The 21,400-nt window shown below is 40.6% G+C and overlaps 2 protein-coding genes across 18 annotated transcripts in view; one reads left to right on the top strand and one right to left on the bottom strand.

Moving 5' to 3' along the window:
• Positions 1-3,124, top strand: part of KANSL1L (KAT8 regulatory NSL complex subunit 1 like) — a 146,771-nt gene extending 143,647 nt beyond the window's left edge. For 10 of the 11 annotated variants that reach the window (XM_004262935.4, XM_049712103.1, XM_033428296.2 and 7 more), the window contains 2 exons: positions 588-753; positions 1,459-3,124. In XM_004262935.4, the coding sequence (XP_004262983.1) occupies positions 588-753; positions 1,459-1,698 (406 nt within the window). In that variant the 3' untranslated portion in view covers positions 1,699-3,124. The remainder of the gene's footprint in view (positions 1-587; positions 754-1,458) is intronic. The other variant, XM_033428324.2, reaches the window with a different exon arrangement.
• A 1,431-nt stretch (positions 3,125-4,555) lies between these two features.
• On the bottom strand, positions 4,556-20,505 carry RPE (ribulose-5-phosphate-3-epimerase). Of its 7 annotated transcripts, none has more exons than XM_033428348.2 (7): positions 20,322-20,477; positions 19,632-19,651; positions 14,317-14,396; positions 8,323-8,462; positions 7,428-7,586; positions 6,816-6,902; positions 4,556-5,027 (listed from the first exon to the last, which is right to left on the bottom strand). In XM_033428348.2, exons 1-7 carry the CDS (start codon positions 20,430-20,432, stop codon positions 4,905-4,907), a joined length of 720 nt encoding a protein of 239 aa, XP_033284239.1. In that variant the 5' UTR covers positions 20,433-20,477; the 3' UTR covers positions 4,556-4,904. The 7 variants fall into 7 exon arrangements, with proteins under 7 accessions (XP_033284239.1, XP_033284243.1, XP_033284262.1 ...); XM_033428352.2 differs by having other exon boundaries at positions 7,452-7,586; positions 20,322-20,471; XM_033428371.2 differs by having other exon boundaries at positions 19,621-19,651; positions 20,322-20,423.
• Positions 20,506-21,400: the final 895 nt, after the last annotated feature.

The raw sequence follows: 21,400 nt of genomic DNA, 5'->3' as shown, positions 1-21,400 counted from the left end.
CAAAACTCAAAATGCAAGATCATGTTGAAATGTGATAGTCACTTTAGTGTGGAGCATCTCTCATTTATTATTTGTAAAACACATTTCTCTGTTTGTTTAGGTCTCAAGATACCCAGATTTGTTGTAGAGCCTTATTCTAAGAGTTAGTTATCCTAACATACACGAGATTCTGTTCTCAACCTTCTCCACATTCCAGAGATACAGTTTTCCAAAAGTACAGAGGAAAATGTGAATCGAGTCCTTCATGGACGACATTACGATAACCATAGATACTCTGGGAACTCAGACTGTAAGAGTCAAGTAACTTGTCTTTTCCTGTTTTCTGGAAAAAAAAAACAAACAAAAAACCCCAAACTGTAACAAAACAAAACCACTATAATAATTTGGCAAAAGATTTCATAAAATACTATTCAAGTCTTTGAGATGTGAGGATAACATCAGGAAGATCAGCAGATGAAGTTTTTAAAATCTTTTGGGCAGAGCTGTTTAAAGAAAAGCTACCAAGTTCAACTGACTTTATGAACGATACCTTAGGTTGTTCATACAATGTTAAGACATCAACAAATAATTAAATATTTTCTCGCTAGAGCTTACAGTAAAAATGTTGAAGGACAGGACTTGCTTTTGAAAGAATACCCTAACGACTTCAGTGGTGGGCAGCACAGCGCTGCTGAGAGTCCCGCCGGGCCTCCAGAGAGCCAGGACCCCAGTGCACACGCCTCACCTTCAGTAAGTCAGAGTCAAGAGATCAAGGTAGGAGTGTTATACATAACTAGTTAAACCTCCTTTTAATTGACTTTTAAAAACTTATTTATAGAATTCCTTGTTGATAATTAAGGAGCCATCATTACGTAACAAATTCAGTATGACAGCCCAGTACAGAATGCTGGATGTAGGAATCAGAGGCTCTGTGTTCCAGCGTTCTAGTTCCATCACTAACTACAGACACTTCCCTGACTCTTTATGTAACACATCAGTACCTAATTCCACCTGTTCACTTATGTGTTAGAAAATGGGGAATTCTATCAAAGTTTCATTACAAACCAAATCGGATTAAACAGAATGACACCTGGCACATAGTAAATGTTAGATATTTCTCTTCCCCTTATAAAAGATTTTTACTTGTCTCCCCATTTGTCCAGTTTTAACCCCAATGGGAGTGTTTTCTAACACTGCATCTATAAAGTTCTCCAGTGCCCTAATGGCAGCGTTTACCTCTCCGTGGAAGAGACAAAGTGAAAAAAAAATAATTCCCAAAGGTCCCTAAGTAATCCTCAGTACGTTCCATTTTGAGTTGCTAGATATTTTGAGTTGCTAGATACTCAGGACCAAATGAGAATTTGTACTTTTATCTGCTAAAGAACAGAACAATGGTTATTACAAAACTGAGAGCTACAGATTGAGACATGAACTTAAACAAATTAGTTGAAACTTAACTGAAAACGTTTTCTCTTTCAGCCTTTGGGGTGGGAACGACGGGCTTTTCCGCTGAAAGATGAAGACATAGCAGCCTTATTATGCCAAGATGAAAAAAATGATCAGATTGAAAGATCAAGTCCAGCTTTCCATGGTGAAGTCTTCTGTACCAGTGCACCAGAGAATGGCCACCATCCACAAAGGCAGGCGGACGAAATGGAGGAACACACACAAAACCCTTGGTCTAGGACTTACTCAACTCATGTTAAGAAAAATCAGTGACAGGGAACAGGTTAAGAAAACGATGTAACTGAATGGGAAAACAGGAGAAAAAATAAGCCCTGTTCCCCCACCCCCTGCACAGTCACAATTCCAGAGTAACAGCATGTAGTGCAGGTGCATGTATTAATCTTTTGTGCTGTTTATGAAACAGGCAAGTTACGTCTCATTTTCCTTCCTGAACCACAGGAGTAACTAGCTTTTCACCTACAGACAAGTGCTAGTCATTTGTGTTTGATGCAGATCACAAGCACCAGAAAATTAACTGCTGCAATTTGATGTCAAATCACATTACTGGGTAAATAATAATTTTTAAACAACTTATACCCACACCCACATATACCTATGCATCAAATGACAGCTCTTCTTTTTCTATACACGTGGTTATTCTTTAAATTGCCTCAGAAATATATTAAGAATATAAAACACGTGTATAGAGTATACATGCATACATCATACACACATGTAAGTAGTTTTAAAAAACACTGCAAGTGACCACTCCACTTGAAAATGCACGTATGAACTACCCCATGAAATATCAGCTGAACCATAAATAAAGAGATTTCCAATGGTGTTGAACATCTATAAGCCTTGACTATGGAGAAGGAATTTTTTTAAAAAAACACATTTAACCGATAGAAGTTATTTATGGAAATTTCTATACCAGAAAACACAATACTCCTTCATTTGAAATCACTGATATCTGTTGGGTTAAACACAGGTTATTTTCTATTCACGCCTAACAGAATAAGAAAAGCAAAGTAGTTAAATATTGTTGTATTTTAAAACTACCACACCTTTTAAAACTCAACTTGAGTTTTATCTATTTTATGTATCTCGTGAAGAGAAAACACCCAACTTAAAATGAGCAACAGACAGGAAATTCCTGTTAGTATATTATTGTACTTTTAGTTATTCTGGTCATTCCCTACCATTCCTTACTCTATTCAAATAAGCATCTATCCTAGAGTGAGAAATAAAATTTTTAAAAGGTTAATGCTTCAATATTGGATACTGGAGTGTACATTAAGTAAAATTCCTTTTGACACTATTATATCATTTTGTTATATGTAAAAACTGAGGACAATTTATATGAATCACTTTTTCTCATGTAAAAAAGGTTATTCAAGTTGTAGTACCCATATAACTGACAATCCTAGCCAACTGGCCTAATCTGGGGGATCTGACACTAAGTTTTTGTTAGGGATTAGAAATTGTACTAGTCCCTTTAAAGAAGAAGAAGAAAAAAATTTCCAGTTCAATGCTGACAAATTTTTGCTTGTAGTTTTACCGTACATTTATATTTTAAAAAAGAAAACAAAATCCAGAACAAACCCAAATTGTCCAGGCAAATAAACTCAGATTTTTTTTGTCATGACTGATATTATAATCTTCTATGTAAGTTTTTTTAATTAAAGTTATTTCTATATGCCTTGTGTTGTCTGATTTGATTAAATGTCACCTATGTGTGTGGCACAAGCCTTTCCTAAGCCCAAATAAAGAAAAACAGTAATAAATAAATTTTTACCTTGTAACACAGAAGAAACCAGGCAAGCTCTATTCTATGCTTAAGTGTTAACATTCTTATTTTCCAAACTTTATTTCTCAAAACTCACTCAGAGTAGCCTGAAAAAAATTTAATGACACTGGTCCTGTTATTTCTTGCCATGTGTATTACACAGCAAGAGTATTTACAAGAACGAAGTAGCTAATATGTATCTATTGTCAACGTGTAATTTGGGACACAATCATAAACATTTAGTTTACGGATTAACTCTGTACCTTGCCATATATTAGCCTACCTGGTCTTTCTTGGATTAATAAAATATATATCCTTGGAGTCAAAATCCATAGTTGCAGAATATTCTCAGCCATCTGGTTTTGCTACAGGGTAAAGCTAGACTGGAAATAAGAGAACGTTAAGTAAAAGAAGCTTCCTTTGCTTATCCACCTCCCAAGGGCTCCATCTGTAAAAAGAGTACAGACCAGAAATCCTATTCTTTACTAGATCCTTCCTTTCCATGGTACCAGCCTGTTGAGCTTTATTTAGTATCTTCATTTTTTAAATGGGGACAAACATACCTGTCTTACCATTCATAGGACTGATTTTTGGGTTTAATGAGATATCATCACCATACTTTATAATCTACAAAGCATACATTTATATAATGATAGCTACTTTGTATTGAGCATCCTCAAATTCTACTACCCTACAATTCTAGGAATAGTAGTGGAAGCTTTACGTATATAATTAATAGTATCTCTTAATCCTAAACACAACCCCTCCCCCACTGTTGTTATGATTACATTCAATATATAAATCAGTTAATAATCAGCTCAAAGAGTTTGGCTGGATTGGTTTGCTAAGGTCAAACAAATGGAAAGGGGAAGAGAGTCAGGATTCAACTTAATATTACTTCCAAATAGAGAGGCCTTCCTTTCCTTTTAGCATAGAGCTAGGAAAACATTTTATGGCCTTCAGAACAGCGGGTGTGATTAAGAAAAAGGGGAAATGGGGTTGGTGGAGGGTGGGTAGGGGGTGGGGGAAGAACCACTGAATAACCTGCCGCTATAGCAAAATTAACAAAGAAAACACCCTGATAAAACTTGTGCTTGCGTTTTACAACAGACCACCTGAAAATCCCTGGACTTCATAATACACTCGGGTTTTTTTATGTATCAAATATAAGGTGCAAAGTAAAAAATACATGTTTTCGAAGCTAGAAGAGCCATCCATCCCAGCCACATCCAAACTTAGTTATCACGCAAATACACAAATCAAGAATGACACGAAACCGGAAAAACAGGACTTGCTTTGCTTTCAGAAAAGCCAAGAAGCAAAGAAAACTCTTTTTAGAAATACAGAAAAAAATTTTTTTTCATAGTAGCTAATATGCCTTCCTTAGGCATTAAGACACATTTCTGTTCATAACCTTGATACAGCCATATTTTTACTCTTTATAAAAATCAAGTCTCCCAGTAAAAATGGTATTTTACCACACTAATCTTTAAATTTCATCACTGAAAACGTAATACACACCAATTTCTAACCTCTTGGAACATTCTGCAAAATGGATTTTAGTCACTGGAACGAATAATTGCTCGGAAAAGCAGCACTGCCTCAACTGTGGTATGATTTGGTAGTCAATATTCTTGTTTTCCAAAAAAAAGGAGATCTCATAAGCAGAAACCCTGGACTCCTTGTGGTTTCATCGATCAAGAGAACGTTTCTGAGCAGCTTCTGAGCAAACATTTCTTAACAGGTTGATCACAGATCTGGGGTCTTCACTCCTCATAATGGCACTGCCAGACACAATCATGTTAGCTCCTGCCTGGAAGAAGTAAACACTTAAGGTTATGCCTCAAAGGAAGATGCAGAAAAACCTAAAACAATTCCTGGACTAGAGTTTCTTCTACCCTTGCAGCTGGCAGTCAGCACTTTAATTGTAAAAAAGCCACTTCAAGATGAACATACTTAAGCAGCTAGTTCAATGAAAAAAGAAAATGCTTAAATGAGGATGTGAAATTATTTTTAAATGTGTCTAAGAAATCACTGACTTTTTGGTAACCCCCTCTAAATAAACTACACTGCATCTTTTCTAATAAACCTTTAATCCTTAAATCTATTAAGGTCTTCCCCTGTATACCAATTCCCCCCACAGCTCCTAAAAATCAACCTTTGCATCTCTGAATTATGTATAAGAATTGGTGGGTAGTCTAAAAGGACAACTACTGCTAAAATGTGAAGGAATCCATAAAACAGGGCAACATTAAGTTATTTCTCATTGTGAGGCCAGAAGGAAGGGAACTTCTTATATATGCTTCACTGCCTTCCAGAATGCTTTCGAGGTGGCTTAAAAAAGATTTTCAAGATGTTTTTCAATATGAAAGCAAAGAAGTCAGAGTAAAACCAAGTAAGATGAGTCCAAATTTATCTCTGAGATTCCTAGGATTTGACTCAAGGAGGGAAATCCAATCTATTATGTGATTCGGTGCTAAAAGAAAGGGAGGACTGTTGGGGGGAACCACTGAAGCTAAGGAAAATGTCTCCAATTAGAGACACTCACCCTATGATACAGCACACTACATCTCTAACAACGTTCCTCATAAAAAAAGAAAAAAATACTAGTTTTATAGGGTTACAACCTAACATGCCTCGTAATGTAAGCAAGAACAGCACTAATGACAAAGCACAGTTCAGTAAAAAAGAATTCCACAAGGGGTCAAAGGATACATGCTCACTAATCGTCTGGCCAGCACCTCCTCCATATTGACCACAGTCAAGCTTTTGATAAGTATCAAGCAGGAAAGTGTGGCATTTATACAAAACACTGAAAGTGCAGATTAGACCATGCTGTTTAATAAAAGCAGGTCACATAAACTTTAATCACCTGTAATGCTACAGGGAGGGCTGGTATCCTTTTATGAAGTTCAGGAGCCTAACTCAGCCTAGCTAGCCACTTGGAAAAAAAAAAAGTCATCCCACTTCTACAGAGGGACAGATTTAGTAGCTTGCAAGGGACAAATCAGTAGCTAATACACCTAAGTTCTACAGAATAACACTCTTTTTCCCCTTTACAAGCAGGTATGTTTTCTTTCCCTATTTTGGAAAACTGTCTCAAAGGCCCTGGAACTTTTCAATGATATTCCACAGGCTGGCATTCAGCTTATTCCTTTCCAAAGAATTTTTTTCATTACTGAGATAACCAGGACTTACTATTTAATGATTATGTGGTTTCAGAATATTCACTTATCGCTCTTTATTTTCCTGGTTTTACATTTAAACAAAAAAATACTTTTCTAGGGCTTCCCTGGTGGCGCAGTGGTTGAGAGTCCACCTGCCGATGCAGGGGACACGGGTTCGTACCCCGGTCCGGGAAGATTCCACATGCCGCGGAGCGGCTGGGCCTGTGAGCCATGGTCGCTGAGCCTGCGCGTCCGGAGCCTGTGCTCCGCAACGGGAGAGGCCACAACAATGAGAGGCCTGCGTACCGCAAAAAAAAAAAAAAATACTTTTCTAAGAAAGAAAGCCTATTTAGGAAGTCTCTTTGGCAGACAAGACCTGTCCTGTCATTACATCTGATAGGAAACTGGTCTAGGTTGCAGTCAAGCAGTCTCACCTCTGCGCATTTATGGATGGTGTCAGGACCTACTCCACCATCAACCTCAATGTCCAAAGACGGGAACTGGGTCCTCAACCAGTGAACCTAGTTATACACAAGGAAATAAGTGACTAAGTGGATAGGTAGAGGGAAAAACACCAAATAAAAAATCACTGATATTAGCCACTAAAATATGACTCCAAATGTCTCAGACAATAACTTTATATCAATACAAATTATGATTGGGGAAAACCAGCTTTTAATGTACTGTAACAAACTAAGTTTTATAAAAGCAAGCTTTGTTCTGTTTGGCAAATGGCATTCAATTTGTCATGGCTTTGCAGAAAATATACTTCACAGAAACAAGACAAAGACAAAACCCTCAATATTCAATGAAAACTCCCAAGAGATCTCAAGGTTACAGAGATAACGGTTTTGAAAAAAATTTTCAAGACTAAGATGTAGTATCCTTTATGATCTCCAAACCTAAATCTCTTGGGGCATTTCTCATACTGTATTCCAATGATATATAGGCATCCTCATCTCCCCACCTTCAGAACAGTACAGGTCTAAACATACAAGTAGCCCAATAAATGCTTACTGAATGAACTTACAGAATAAAAGCCTTACCCCAGAACCAAATACTTCTTTTACCTTTGGCATCATATCTTCCATGAATTTCTGCCCTCCAAACCCAGGTTCCACTGTCATAACCAAGGCCATATCTATCTGATTAGCCCATGGTGCCAAATACTCAACTGTAGTTCCTGGTTTGATAGCAAGGCCAACCTGTAACAGAGACAAATTTGCTATATCACATCAATAATTATTTCCGTATTACATTACTGTTGCATATCAGGCCCAGTAGAAAGGTCTATTCTTAAAGTATAGAATACATACATAAATGGAATACATAAACTGTTCAGACTGCAATTACTTTTTTTTAAAAAAAGTCAACAAGACTGTCAAAAGTAAATGTTTCTAAAAGGTGGAAACTTTCAGAAAACATTAGTGGAATGTATCAATCTTAACTGACAAACAAGTTATACTTAAACTCTATCTTCAAACCTGACGAATAGCTGCCTAAGTCCAGTCTTCTCCACCTATCATTTCAGGTCTTCCACCAAATCTTCCCAACTCTGAGAATAAATAGTATAAAACATTACCATCGGGCTTCCCTGGCGGCGCAGTAGTTAAGAATCCACCTGCCAATGCAGGGGACACAGGTTTGAGCCCTGGTCCGGGAAGATCCCACATGCCTCGGAGCAACCAAGCCCGTGCACCACAACTACTGAGCCTGCACCCTAGAGCCCGCGAGCTACAATGACTGAGCCCGCGTGCCTGTATTCCGCAACAGAAGCCACAGCAACGAGAAGCCCACGCACCGCAATGAAGAGTAGCCCCTGCTCGCCGCAAGTAGAGAAAGCCCACGCACAGCAACGAAGACCCAACACGGGTAAAAAGAAATAAATTTATTGTAAAAAAAAAAAAAAAAAAAAAATTACCATCACTGTTGAGCTCTCACCTTCATTCCATTCTCTCGAATGTCTTTGATCAAAGCCCCCGGGTTCTCAGTAGCCTCGAGATGAAAAGTATATTGATTGGCTCCTGCTACAGCCATTGGTTTTACCCACTGTTCCGGCCTGGACACCATCATGTGCATGTCTGGAAAGAAAAGACGTATCCCCTAAGTATTACTATAAGGAAAATAGCTGGCTCATATTATTGAAGCCAGCCTGGAGTTTTTGCTGTTTCAGATATGAACTCTTCTGGCATCATGATAATTGTTAAATATACAGAAGTTACACTTCTGTAGAGATAACCTCCCTTCATCCTGAAGATAAGGCTTTGGTTAAACTCATTTACCAAAAAAAACCCCATTTTTCCACAAAAAGCCTATGGCGCTGTTTATGAAAATAACTAGATACCAGGAAACCTAGGTCTAGGGCCAGGAAATCCCATTCTAAAAAACTTAAAGAAGTCATGTTATCTATGTGGACTGGCTTCCTCATTTATAAAATAAGAAAGCTAAATTAAGTGATTCTCCCCACCAATATTTTATTGAGCACTTGCCACACCATTAACTTTTCTAGGCCGCAGGGGTACAGCAAAAAACAGACAAAAATCTCTGCTGTCACAGGGATTACATTCTTAGTGGGAGAGATAAATTAAAGGAGTGAAGACAATACACACTAGGTTGGTAGTAAATAAGGCCAGTGTGGCTGGAGCCGGGGGCGCACTGGGGAGAGAAGATGAGGTCAGAGAAGCACCGGCTGAGAGTACAGAGCTCTGCAGCCCACCAGGTTTTATCCTGAACGATGCGGAACAAACACTACAGGATTTTGAGTCAAGTGACAAGATCCGACTAAGAAGGCCAAGGTAAAAAAACCAGCAATTGAGGATGGTGAGCAATGGTAGGGATTCTGGGTATGTTCGGGAGGCAGGGACAACAGGGGCTGCTGTGGATCAGAAGTGCAGAGAGAAAGTGTCCGTTGATAGATGAATGGATAAAGAAGATGTGGCACATATATACAATGGAATATAACTCCGCCATAAAAAGAAACGAAACTGAGATATTTGTAGTGAGGTGGATGGACCTAGAGTGAAGTAAGTCAGAAAGAGAAAAACAAATACCGTATGCTAACACATATATACAGAATCTAAAAAAAAAACCAAAAAGGTTCTGAAGAACCTAGGGGAAGGACAGGAATAAAGACACAGACGTAGAGAATGGACTTGAGGACATGAGGAGGGGGAAGGGTAAGCTGGGACAAAGTGAGAGAATGGCATGGACTTACATATACACTACCAAATGTAAAATAGACAGCTAGTGGGAAGCAGCCGCATAGCACAGGGAGATCAGCTCGGTGCTTTGTGACCACCTAGAGGGGTGGGGTAGGGAGGGTGGGAGGGAGACGCAAGAGGGAGGGAATACGGGGATATATGTATGCATATGGCTGATTCACTTTGTCATAAAGCAGAAACTACTAACATACCATTGTAAAGCAATTACTCTCCAATAAAGATGTTTAAAAAAAGAAGTGCAGAGTGAGAGGAGAGTCAGATGGTGCAAGGATTTGGCCTGAGGAGCTAGAAGAGAACTGCCGTCAACCGAGAGGCAGACAACTGCAAGAAAGGGAACAGACTGAGAGGGAAGAGCACGTTAACCTGAGAAGCCTGCCACGTGTCCTGATCCTAAAGCTCAAACCCTGTGAGGATATGTTTGGGAAGAAATGAGCATGGCCTTCTTAAAGACCTTGACTTAAAACATAATAGCATTTCATGAGAAGGAGAGGGCAGCTTAAACCAAGTGAAAACAAGAAATAACGCTGGGAAGAAGAAACAGTAAACACTCCTGCGCCAGAGAGATGGCAGTGAGAGTTTTGAGCTTTTTGTTTTGTTAGAGGGAACACACTGCTGATACAGCAAAGCTATATTAAAGAAAAAAGTTCTAGTATTCCAGAACTCAGTAACTAAGATTATAAAATGCAACAAGGCTTTGAAAAATGTCAGGAAAACAGAGTACACAGCCTGATTAATGAAGCCAAGACTAGCATTTATATTTCTAAACTAATAAAAGTAACAAAAATAGAACATATTTTAATAGGCAAACTCTTGCTTTTAAAAGATAAACTCAATTTGGTGTTTTTTCCCCTTCGTATTATAAACAAGAAAAAAAAATTCAATCTGGTTTAAAAGATCAAGTTTACTCTTTCCTAAGATACCAGACTGCTAAGTCATCCCTGTTCAATCTCTAGCATGCAGTCACTACTAGCAACCCTCACTGGACATCCTCTAGTATTTGGGGAATTGATGGCTCAGCTAATCTGCCTATAATTAAGATACAGTTCTCACATGTTCTATTATCAGACTCCCTCTGCACTCTTAAAAATTACTGAAGCCCTCCCCCCCAAAATATTGTTGATGTGGGTTATATTTATCAATATTTAATGTATTAGAAATGCAAACTAAAAACATTTTAGTGTCTACGTATTAATTCATTAAAAAATAATAATGATAATAAAAATAAATCCATTACACATTAATGTAAGAGTGGCACCGTTTTACATTTTTGCGAGTCGCTAATGTCTGCCTTAAGAGAAGACATCTGTATTCTCACACCTGCTCTGCATTCAATCTCCTGCAATCTGTTGTTTTATATGAAGGGAAAAAAGTGCATAGAAAAGGAAGGAGTACCTACATCCACAGCCTTTTCACTCAAGTGTGGATATTCTATTTCTACCCCAAAACTCAACAAGTGGTACTTTTTTTAGAAAGGTTAGTGGCAACGTGGAATCCATAAACCCCACCAGTGACCTTTTCGTACTTTGTTACATTCAAACCCATTAGTCTACATTTTGAATGGCTCTTTTAAGTACTATTGGTTCACTGAGTTACACAGATCTTCCAAATAGTGACACATTTCATTATATACTATCCAAACCCCGCATTTGTTAATGATATTACAGATCTGGTCAGAAAAGCTGTGAGTCCTGGGAAGCTATCAAGCTCAGAGAGGCAGATATAAGTTTTCTAAAATTCCAACTTTCTCTTGCAAACTCTAACTTTATCGGTGGCAATGAAAATTGATGAGCCGCTTTCCTTGAAGTGACAGGTTCACTTAGTTAATTTTAAAGAAAATGTCAGTAAAATATCCAAGTCTGATAACCACAGTTCATCTGTCAGTTGTTCTTTCAAGGGAAAATGGTATTCATGACTAGCACTTTCAGTTCACAGCTTAAAACAATGGCACAAGTGGTTTTCTTCGAGGAAACTATCATCCTCCAGGATTTAAGAGAAGTGCTTTATATGTATTTTCCACTTTGTCACACAAAACGCTAATGAGACATGCACTCAAGGATCAAGATTTACTAAATCAATCACTTGTACTAATTCATCAAGGATACTTGTTACAGAGGATACTATGAATGTATGGCAAATAAGAATATCGCGACTACCTGTATAGTTCAGTATCACTGCCTTGTCTCAGGCCAAGGCATCAGCAGACTAATTCACCACTGCTTTTGCACCATCAGCATAAATGATGGCAAATAATATCAGTACAAGTAATTTACAAATAAAACTACAAATAGTTTTGATGCCATGGACCATCTGAAAAGGACTCCCACGGGTCCTCAGACCATACTTGAAGACCACTGATTTAGCTAAGAACAAAAACGACTTTTCCCTACCACTTTACTTCTTAGATGGTAAATTCTACTCAATACTGAGATTGAAGAGTTCAAAGCTTTAGCAGTTATACATACAACTTGGGATCTAACTCCTAGGATACAGCATGTATCAATTATCCAACAACCAGTATCCAACAAAACAAAAACTTATAATATAAAAAACAAAGGTCACAAAACCCAAACACTAAAGCATATTAAGTCCATTCATCTTTACTGGAGATTCACCTCTGGAAAGACTGATTAGCAAGTTTATCAGCAAAGAACAAACTAAAAACAGAAAGGAAAAGCAGATTGTGTGGGGCGGTGGCAGTTGAGTTGGTAAGAGAAGAGGCACAGATAGAGATAGGAGGGGAGTTAAACAGCAGTGAGAAGAAACACTTGGAGACAACTAAAAGGGAGAGAAACGGGAAAATACATACATATTTTCAATCCACGCAAAGCCACAGTAGGGAATTCTGTGGCCACTGTACAAGCCGGGGAAGGTGGGGGGACCAAGAATGCTACTTATTTCATCCAACTCTGACAATCATAAGAACGAATTTACCCTGGAAAATTCATTCTCCAAAATGAAGTTAAAAAAAAAAAAGTTCAGATAATCAAGAGGATTATATTCCATTATTTGGAAATTTCAAAATAGTGAACATGTTGGTGGAACATTGCTTCCCTCATGCCACATAAATTAGGTGATAATGTACATTTCCTTTGGTACATTCGAAGTGGATGGAGCCTACAGAGAGGCTCTAACAGCCTCCTGCGATGCTTGCAGTGTTCCATAACTGCACTGGACGGTACAGTGGTCACAAGCCACACGTGGCTACTGAGAACTTGCAATGTGGTTAATGCCACTAAGAAACTAGTTTTAATTTTATTTAATTTTAACTACTTTAAATAGCTACATGTGGCTAGTGGCTACCATACCTTCATAAAACTGGCCCACAGGGACTTTCCTGGTGGCGCAGTGGTTAAGAATCCGCCTGCCAATCGAACCAGGGACACGGGTTGGATCCCTGGTCTGGGAAGATACCACATGCCAAGGAGCAACTAAGCCCACGGGCCACACCTACTAAGCCTACGTTCTAGAGCCTGTGAGCCCCAACTACTGAGCCTGTGTGCCACAACTACTGAAGCCTGCATGCCTAAAGCCCGTCCGCAACAAGAGAAGCCACCACAATGAGAAGCCCGCGCACCACAACGAAGAGTAGCCCCCGCTTACTGCAACTACAGAAAGTCCGCGCAGCAACAGAGACCCAATGCAGCCAAAAAAATAAAATAAAATAAATTTATAAAAAAATTTTTTTTAACTAGCCACAATATTTCAATTAAAAAAATCTAAGTTTTGGGCTTCCCTGGTGGCGCAGTGGTTGAGAGCCCACCTGCCGATGCAGGGGACGCAGTTTCGTGCCCCGGTCCGGTAAGATCCCACATGCTGCGGAGCAGCTGGGCCCGTGAGCCACGGCCGCTGAGCCTGCGCGTCCAGAGCCTGTGCTCCGCAACAGGAGAGGCCACGGCCGTGAGAGGCTCGCGTACCACAAAAAAAAAAAAAGAAAAAAAAATCTAAGTTTTACTAAATTTATGTAATGAGTTACATAAAACCACATATTTACAAGAACTCACCAAATGTCTTATTACCAGAGATCTGGCAAATGAGTCACTGCTAACTTAGTTTAAAACAGCAGCAGCAGCAGCAACAAGGATATGTGGACTGAATCTATATTCCATAAAAAGTAACTTCTAGGTCACTGGTCTTAAAAATCCTTAATTCACATTATCCTACAATGTTGGAGTGGAGCATACATAGACCCCACTTGTAGAAAGCTCCATTTCCATGAATTGGCTTCAAATACAGACCATAAGTCAATCAATTCATAAATTCATTTAACAATTACATTGAGCCCCAGCTGTGTCTATGTTAAGCTCTAGGAAAACTGCAAAAAACTAAGTCGATGAAATCCTGCCCTTAAGGCGTTTAGAGTTTGATAAAAGTAATCTCAGATTGGAAGAAATTCTAAGAAGAAAATCAACAAGGTGATGTAACGGGAAAAGGTTAATTTAAGACAGGGCTCTCTGAAGAAACAACAAAGGATGTGAGGAGGAAAGATGAGGCAGCACTGGTCAAGAGAACACAGCTTTCTAGGCAAAGAGATTAGCCAAAGTGCTCAGGCCCTGAAGCAGGTAAGAGTTAGGCTTCTTACAGGCAGTCAATGAAACCCCAGCACAGGGAGGAGGGAAAAGGGTACAAGATGAAACTGGAGGTTGAGAAATCAACCAGCTACTTTCCCTTTACTTGAGCAACACATCCAGCTTCAGACGGTGTAACACCCACTTACCAAAGAAAGGGTCCTGGCCTAGCTGCTTTCGGAGGCTTTCTACCACAGGGTGACCAAAGGTGATGTTGGGAACAAAATGCCTACAAGACAAACAAAATCTTGCTCTGAAAATGTTTTCGATTCAGTTTCTGTATTTTTCTCAATATGTATTCTGATGGGAGTAGAGGAGACTATCTGTGATCACAATTATTTTTCAATAACATCATCAGTATTAAACAACACTAAAAATATCTGTATAATTTCAGTTTTACAGAGTAGTTATCTCCTTGATATTTCAGCAAATCATAATAATGTCACATGATTTACTCTATTTAACTCTGTAATTCAAAATCCCTGACAAGTAGAAACGGAAGGATGACAAAACCAAAACCCCAAAAGTTATATGACTTGCCCAAGTCACACACTAGTTAGGAAGTTCAGGACTCTGATTACAGGTCTCTCAAATCAACCTATCACAGGCTGCCTGTGGCTACTTCTAATCCACCTCTATCACAGGGCACAAAATGACAGTTTATCGAAACTTTCTTAAAGATTATCAATAAAGACACTTAATGTTGGCTTCCCTGGTGGTGCAATGGTTGGGAGTCCGCCTGCCCACGCAGGGGACACGGGTTCGTGCCCCAGTCCGGGAAGATCCCACATGCCGCCGAGCGGCTGGCCGCTGAGCCTGCGCGTCCGGAGCCTGTGCTCCGCAATGGGGGAGGCCACAACAGTGAGAGGCCCGCATACCGCAAAAAACAAAAGACACTTAATGCATACTAATAACCGCCACTTACTGAGAGTTTACAACATACCAGATGTTGTACCTTAATTCATTTCATCTTCACAACAGCCCTATGAAGTAGATGCTGTTATTATTCCCATTTGAAGAGCACAGGATACATAACTTCCTTAAGTCATCCAGTTAATAATTTGTCGGGGCAGGATTCAAATTAAGGCTTCTGATATCAGACCCAAAGTAGTTCACCATTATCCTACTCTGGTTAGTCCTTTTGTTCTATCGCCAGCTCACTTCAATATTTAAAGAAACCTCCTCTATGTACGCCCCAGGCTGACTGCTTCAGAGACTACTGTATTTCATAAAGGAATACGTGAGTGTTCCTGCTCACCCCAGAAACGTTTACAATCTCACGGGTAAGAGATGGCTAATGACTCACCAGAATTCATGACTGACTGTTACAACACAGCTGTTGGTAGGAAGCCAGCTCAGTCGAGGACCACACTTCCCAACTCCCTTCACATCTAGTGGCCCATGTGACTAGTTCTCACCAAGGGACTGTGAGCTTAAGTGATGGCGTCACTGCAGAGCCCAGGAGGTTGAGTAGTATTCTTGTTCTGCTCTCACTTTATCCTTCTGCCAGTAAAGAGGCCCTTAAGGAATGGCAGAGCCACAGGATGGAAGGGGACTAGGTCTCTCAATTTCTGCATGGACAGACATTTCACACCAAACTATTACATGAATGAGAAACTTTATAACATTAAGCCACTGAAATCTGGGCTTTCTCTGTTAAAGTAGTAGGCATTACCCTGTATGAGGACTGTTAAGAAAAGCTACACAATAACAAGTAGGCAATATTAAGGCAAAATAGTTCCAGAGGCAAGTAGAATAGCACTTTTTAGAAAGGGGTAAGATCGTGAGACTTACAGAACAAACAGAATTTGTAAAAATGGGGAAGGAAATGAAGCAAAGGCAGAAATAACTAAGTTAAGTTCAAAGAAGGGGGAGATGGTAATGCCCACCCTGGCTAGTATGAAAAACACAGGAGGCAGACTGTGTCACATTAAGTGCACCAGATGCCAGGCTCACTGTTTTGACTTTATCCTGATCAAGTGAGATTTTAAAAGAGAGACACAAATGAAAAATAAGATGGAAACAATACAGCAGGCAGACAGACTGGGCAGTAAGTTGGAAGAAGGGAGGCAAGAGGTGCTGCTAAATGGCAAGAAACAGTAGGAATGGAAACAAGGACAGCAGGTGATAGGATCTCCTAAGTGATAAGATGCGGGGGAGGGGGAAGGTTGAAGAGAGAGAATAAACCACATCCAAAAGTCTTGAGCTTAAGATGACAGGCAGGCAGAAGGAGTGTTAATAAAAAATTAAAACACATACAGGCCAAGCACCATTCTAAACCATTCCAATATATTAACTCATTAAAACCTCACAACAGGGACTTCCCAGGCAATCCAGTGGTTAACACTCCGCGCTTCCAATGCAAAGGATGCGGGTTTGATCCCTGGTCAGGGAACTAAGATCCTCCTACGTGCTGCACAGCCAAAAACCAAAACCAACCAACCAACCAACCCTCTCAACAATTCAGTGAGACAGGTGCCACTATTACCTGTATTTTACAGATGAGAAAATAAGAGCCCAAGCTCACACAACCAATAAGCACTGGAGGCAGGAGTTAAACACAGGCCATCTAGCTCCAAAGTTCAGGCTCTTAACTGCCAGGCTTGTCTGCTCCTCCACTGAAGCTAATAACTAACAGAAGAAGAAAGTCCAAGGGAGGAGCAGAGCCTTAAGACAGAGAGGTCAGGACACACCTGAGAGGGATGGGTACGGTGGATGGGTACAGACACTTTTACTCTCCAGCACCCTGGTCCTTGGAGGTTGGATTTCTAGTATTTTGGAAATCATTCTACCATTCGTCTAAGAGCAGTAACTGCCAGGGTTATGGATAAGATGCTTTTTATATTTACTTAGAACTCGGAGGTAAGAGTCACATAAGCAGGCAGCAAGGACTACTGAATACTACACAAATCTGAGATTGAAAGATCTGGATTTCATTCACTGTTTTTTCTGTCTGCCCTCAGAAGTATTTTTGATGTCTCAACCTTAGGCTTCGTTTATCACGAAAATAAACACAATAACCACATCTTGAGAAAATATGAGAATAAAACAAATACACTTTTACTTCACTGGGAAACAGAAGCTATAATGCCATTTTGGAGTAAAGACTGCCAAAATTAAAATGCAATTAAAAAGTGTCCTTTTCTCCCAAAGAACTTATGAGATTAAGCTATAATCGCTTAGAATACTGGAATAAGGGATACGATTATTTTGATCCCCCATCACATGGATAATTTTCACAAAAAGCAAACCTTTACCAGATCTCCCAACAAGGCAAAGAGGAGGATCAAGGTTGATATAAAATTCAGCGAGACTGTAACCAAACAACACTTCCTGTGAACAAGGAATCACACCTATGCCTACGGTGGGGGGTAGGCTGGCAGGTAACATGGAGGAGTGAGACAGCAGATGGAGACGGGAAAAATGAAGAACATCTGGCCCGGCTAATGGTGGCCTTGTGACACTGTGGGCCCAGTACTGAAGTCAGTCAGGTCTAGTAGTATCGTGAAATCTCCCTGGTCCTAATTTAGAAATTGAATATCTGCTCAGTTCCTACACTTACGACCAACACATTTCCAGTCACTGTCCTGTCATGACACATTTATATTTACATGCTTTCCAATTTTCTTTTCCAGAAAATCCACTTGTCCTTTATTTCAAATATCCAACCATACTAGTGCTCCACCCACCAGTGTTTCCAGAACTTGTTCCTGAATTTCAAAATGAAGACGTTCAGTTTTAATCAGAAGTGTGGGCTTCAAGGGAAGACAGGGGACTAGAAAACAAGGGCATGCAAGCTCAGTGTAATGCTGGAGATTTTTCAGGGGACCAGGAAAAGAAGCATGGAGGCACTACCTGGAGGGAAGGTAAACTGGGGCTGGCTGCCTTGGGAAAGGGAGTCCACAGCCCCTCTTTCATACCCTGGGCCTAGGAGGCACTGCAGCTCAGCCAGGCTCTGCCTCTTCGGTGGGACACTGGGAAGGGGTTGAACCTCCCCAATCTGGTTTCCTCCTTTGCAAAAGGGGAATAAAAATAGCTCTTAGCTCAGAAAGTTGTGAAGCTTAACAGAGAAAGGGTTTTTAAAATGGTGTATGCAGAATTTAGTTTTTGCAAACCATGGATGTTTCCCGGTAAAGAGGGAAATGTCAATAAAAAAATACTTTATCTTAATAAGCTCAGGGTCTGCCATAGGGCTGGGAGGGGCAAAAAAGATTCCTTAGAGATCCCTCCCTTATGATAAAGCCATTCATCCAACCAATTATAATTAAGCTTGCCATGGTGCTTTTCCTGCAGAGAATACAGAGGTAAGCCAAAGAAACAGTCTCTGCTTTCAGGGAGCTTCCGGTGCAGCAGGAGAGATATGAAATAAATATCAAAAAATATAGTTGTTCTTTGAAAACAGAGAATATCTTAATCATTCTCTGTAAGCCTAATACCCACAGAAGACAGTTTCAGAGACACAACAAGCTGCTGCATGCTTCAAATCCTGGCTCCGCCATTTCTTAGCTACGAGGTGACTTTAATCTCTGTCGATGCCGAGATATCGCACCAAGCTCATAGTGGCATGTGAAATTCACAAAAAGTATCAGACCAGAAATAGTCAAGTGCCTGTAAATATTACCTATTGCTGTTGTCACTGATATTCTGATTGGTAAACTGGAACAAATTATTTTCTCCATTCGCTCAAACATTGGACAAGACTTATTTAAAACCAAGCTGCTCTCTGTGACAAACACACTACACACATATACTCGTAGTCTGTTCTGTCCTGAGACCCTCAAGTGTCTCAGAAACAAAATTTTGTCTCATTTTGTGTCTCAGACACAAAAATGTAGCTACCCATCTGTGAGGTACACACTCCAGTAATATTACCTGTGAAAGTTCAGGGCTTTCAAGCAAAGGTATCAAAAAAATATACAGAAGTAGAAATATATGTGATACCAAACTAAAAATCAAGGTTTTGTAAGAGGTAATATTTACTAATCTTCTTTGCCATTATCAGTTAGGCACGGTGTTGAGGTAACTGAGTGGAATACAAAAGAGAAACAGCAGATTAAACCAGACAGAACAAAGAAGACAAAGTTGTCATAAGAGGAGTGACATTAAAAAGACAAGGGAGTGACTGGTCATCTTTCGTAAAAAACATGAATTTGCAGATGTGCATGAGAGCACACAGAGATTTTACCATTTCCAATAAACTTACTTTTCTACCCCAAGCCAAGGTAATGGCTGTTTTGATCTTATGGCCTGTGATCAGTGGGGCTCAGAGAACCACTTGGCAAACCCAAGATCCAAGTTGCAACTCTGTCACAATGTGTGTAACCTTGAGAGAGTCTTAAATGTTTTCTCTATGATTTTTCCTCATTTTATAACCAACTTAAGAAACTAGCATCATTCTGATTTCAAACAATATTGATTATGGGCTGTAACTACAGTGCTTAAAAGTTACTTACAAAAAACTGACCTCCCTGAAGAGCAGGGTGCCTGAAGAGAAAATAGACAGGAAAATCATAATTTGAACAATGATACAACAACTAACAATTACAGAGAATTTACTATATGCCAGGCACTGTAAACTACGTGTATGAGGTCATTTCATCTTCCAAAGATGCCGAAGCGGTGGTGTTATTACTCCCATTTTTCACATAATGAAACTGAAGCTCAATGAGGTTAAATGGCTTGTCCCAAGTAACCCAGCAAGTGGCACAAGTCGGGCGTTCTCACTCCAGGTGCCAAACTCGTCATCCTTACACAAGTCTTTCTCCCCAGCTTTGCCACTAACTAGCTATATGAGCTTGGGCAAGTCATGCCTATCCCCTTGGGCCTCAGTTTCTCCCAACTGAAAATGAGACGGATCCTAGAGATTTAAGGTCGCTTCCAGGCGCTAAGTGCTAGAAGACCACACGTTACGTGGGGGGAGGGGAGATGGTTGAGGTTTGGGACGCGCTCGCAGCCCAGGATGCCGACTCAAGTCCCCTCCAAGCAGGGCCTCCAGGGCTCCCACCGCAGGCTCCTTCTCAGTACCGCGTTCAGAGCGAGGCGCTCCGCGGTACAGGGACGCCGTGCACCCAACAGGCGCTCAATAAAGCTGCGCCTATCCCGCCCCGCGCGGCAACCCAGACCCGAACCCCGCGGAGAGTTACCCGTCCATTACATCCAGGTGCAGATAATCGGCCCCAGAGTCCAGCATCCGAAGGCACTCCGCCCCTAAACTGGCCAGGTCGCTGTTGAGGATGGACGGGCCAATCTTGCAGCCAGACGCCATGGTGCTAGTTCTCTAAAGCAAGTTACCCAGAGAGATCCCCGGCAAGACGAAGGCGTCGCGCCCCGATTGGCCGCACAGTTTTGGCCCCGCCTCTTCCCAGTAGGGTCTTCCGGACTCCACCGGCCGCAGCTGCCTTGAGGGGGGAAGTCCCGCCTCCCCTAGCGGGAGGGGTGCCACTCTAAGGGCTTAGGGGCGGGGCCTCGCGGTGAGGCACCTTCCTCCTTCCTCTGACCTTTGTTTTTAAAACAAGCCTTTCAGGTCTCCCAGTCTTCTGAGGAGTTCCTTAATCTTTTTTAGTTTTACTTCCCCTGCAGTTCCCTCTCAGCTCTTGCCCTCTTATCACTTTTTTGTTTCTCCATCGTTTGCATATGCGTTCCTTTCCTCTCCGTCCCTGTACTTGTCCAAGAACAAAAAAAAAAAACACCCTTCTTCCTATTTCTCTTTGAATCCTCCTCAGGAGCGGTGGGAGTCTAATTTAGGGCGGAATCCTGGCTCTACCAGATGCTAGCTGGGTGACCTGGCAAGTCACTTCTCCCTGCCTCCAATTTTCTCATCTATTAAGACAGTGCGCAACGTTTAAGATTTGTGAATCCAAGTCTGTGCCCAGGACCGGATGCCTGGTGCTCAGTATAAAATGGTGGTGGTTATTACTAATCTCCTCTGCTTCTGGCCCTCATCCTTCTTACCTTCTTTCACAGGAATGCTTATTGACAAATTGCAATACATTTATTTACTGTTCAGGCAAAATCCAGAACAGAGTAAGAGTGGCTATTTCTTTGCCAAATGTGTCTAGGCTCATTGGGTGGGGAAAATAACTAGTAAAACTGTAAGCAGATGAGGTGGGGGAGGAGGGGTCTCTGGAAAAAGAAAACCAGGCATGGCTTTCTTGACATAAAAGAAGGCATTTTGGGCCTAAGCTATTTTGTCATCTAAGCCTGGCCACAATGTTTGCCCTTGAACAGGTCTCA

This window comes from Orcinus orca, chromosome 7 (genome assembly GCF_937001465.1).
Source record: "Orcinus orca chromosome 7, mOrcOrc1.1, whole genome shotgun sequence".
Classification (NCBI taxonomy): domain Eukaryota; kingdom Metazoa; phylum Chordata; class Mammalia; order Artiodactyla; family Delphinidae; genus Orcinus; species Orcinus orca.
This window is presented reverse-complemented; position numbering and strand designations above follow the sequence as displayed.

What these genes read in the sequence shown, in the direction of transcription:
- RPE (XM_033428348.2), bottom strand. Translation starts at nt 20,432, where the DNA reads ATGGCGTCTGGCTGCAAGATTGGCCCGTCCATCCTCAACAGCGACCTG. An exon ending in TTCGAGAGAATGGAATGAAG is followed by an intron (nt 7,587 to 8,322) that starts GTGAGAGCTCAA and finishes TCTCTGTTACAG; the next exon opens with GTTGGCCTTGCTATCAAACC. An exon ending in AAGAAGTATTTGGTTCTGGG is followed by an intron (nt 6,903 to 7,427) that starts GTAAGGCTTTTA and finishes GTGTATAACTAG; the next exon opens with GTTCACTGGTTGAGGACCCA.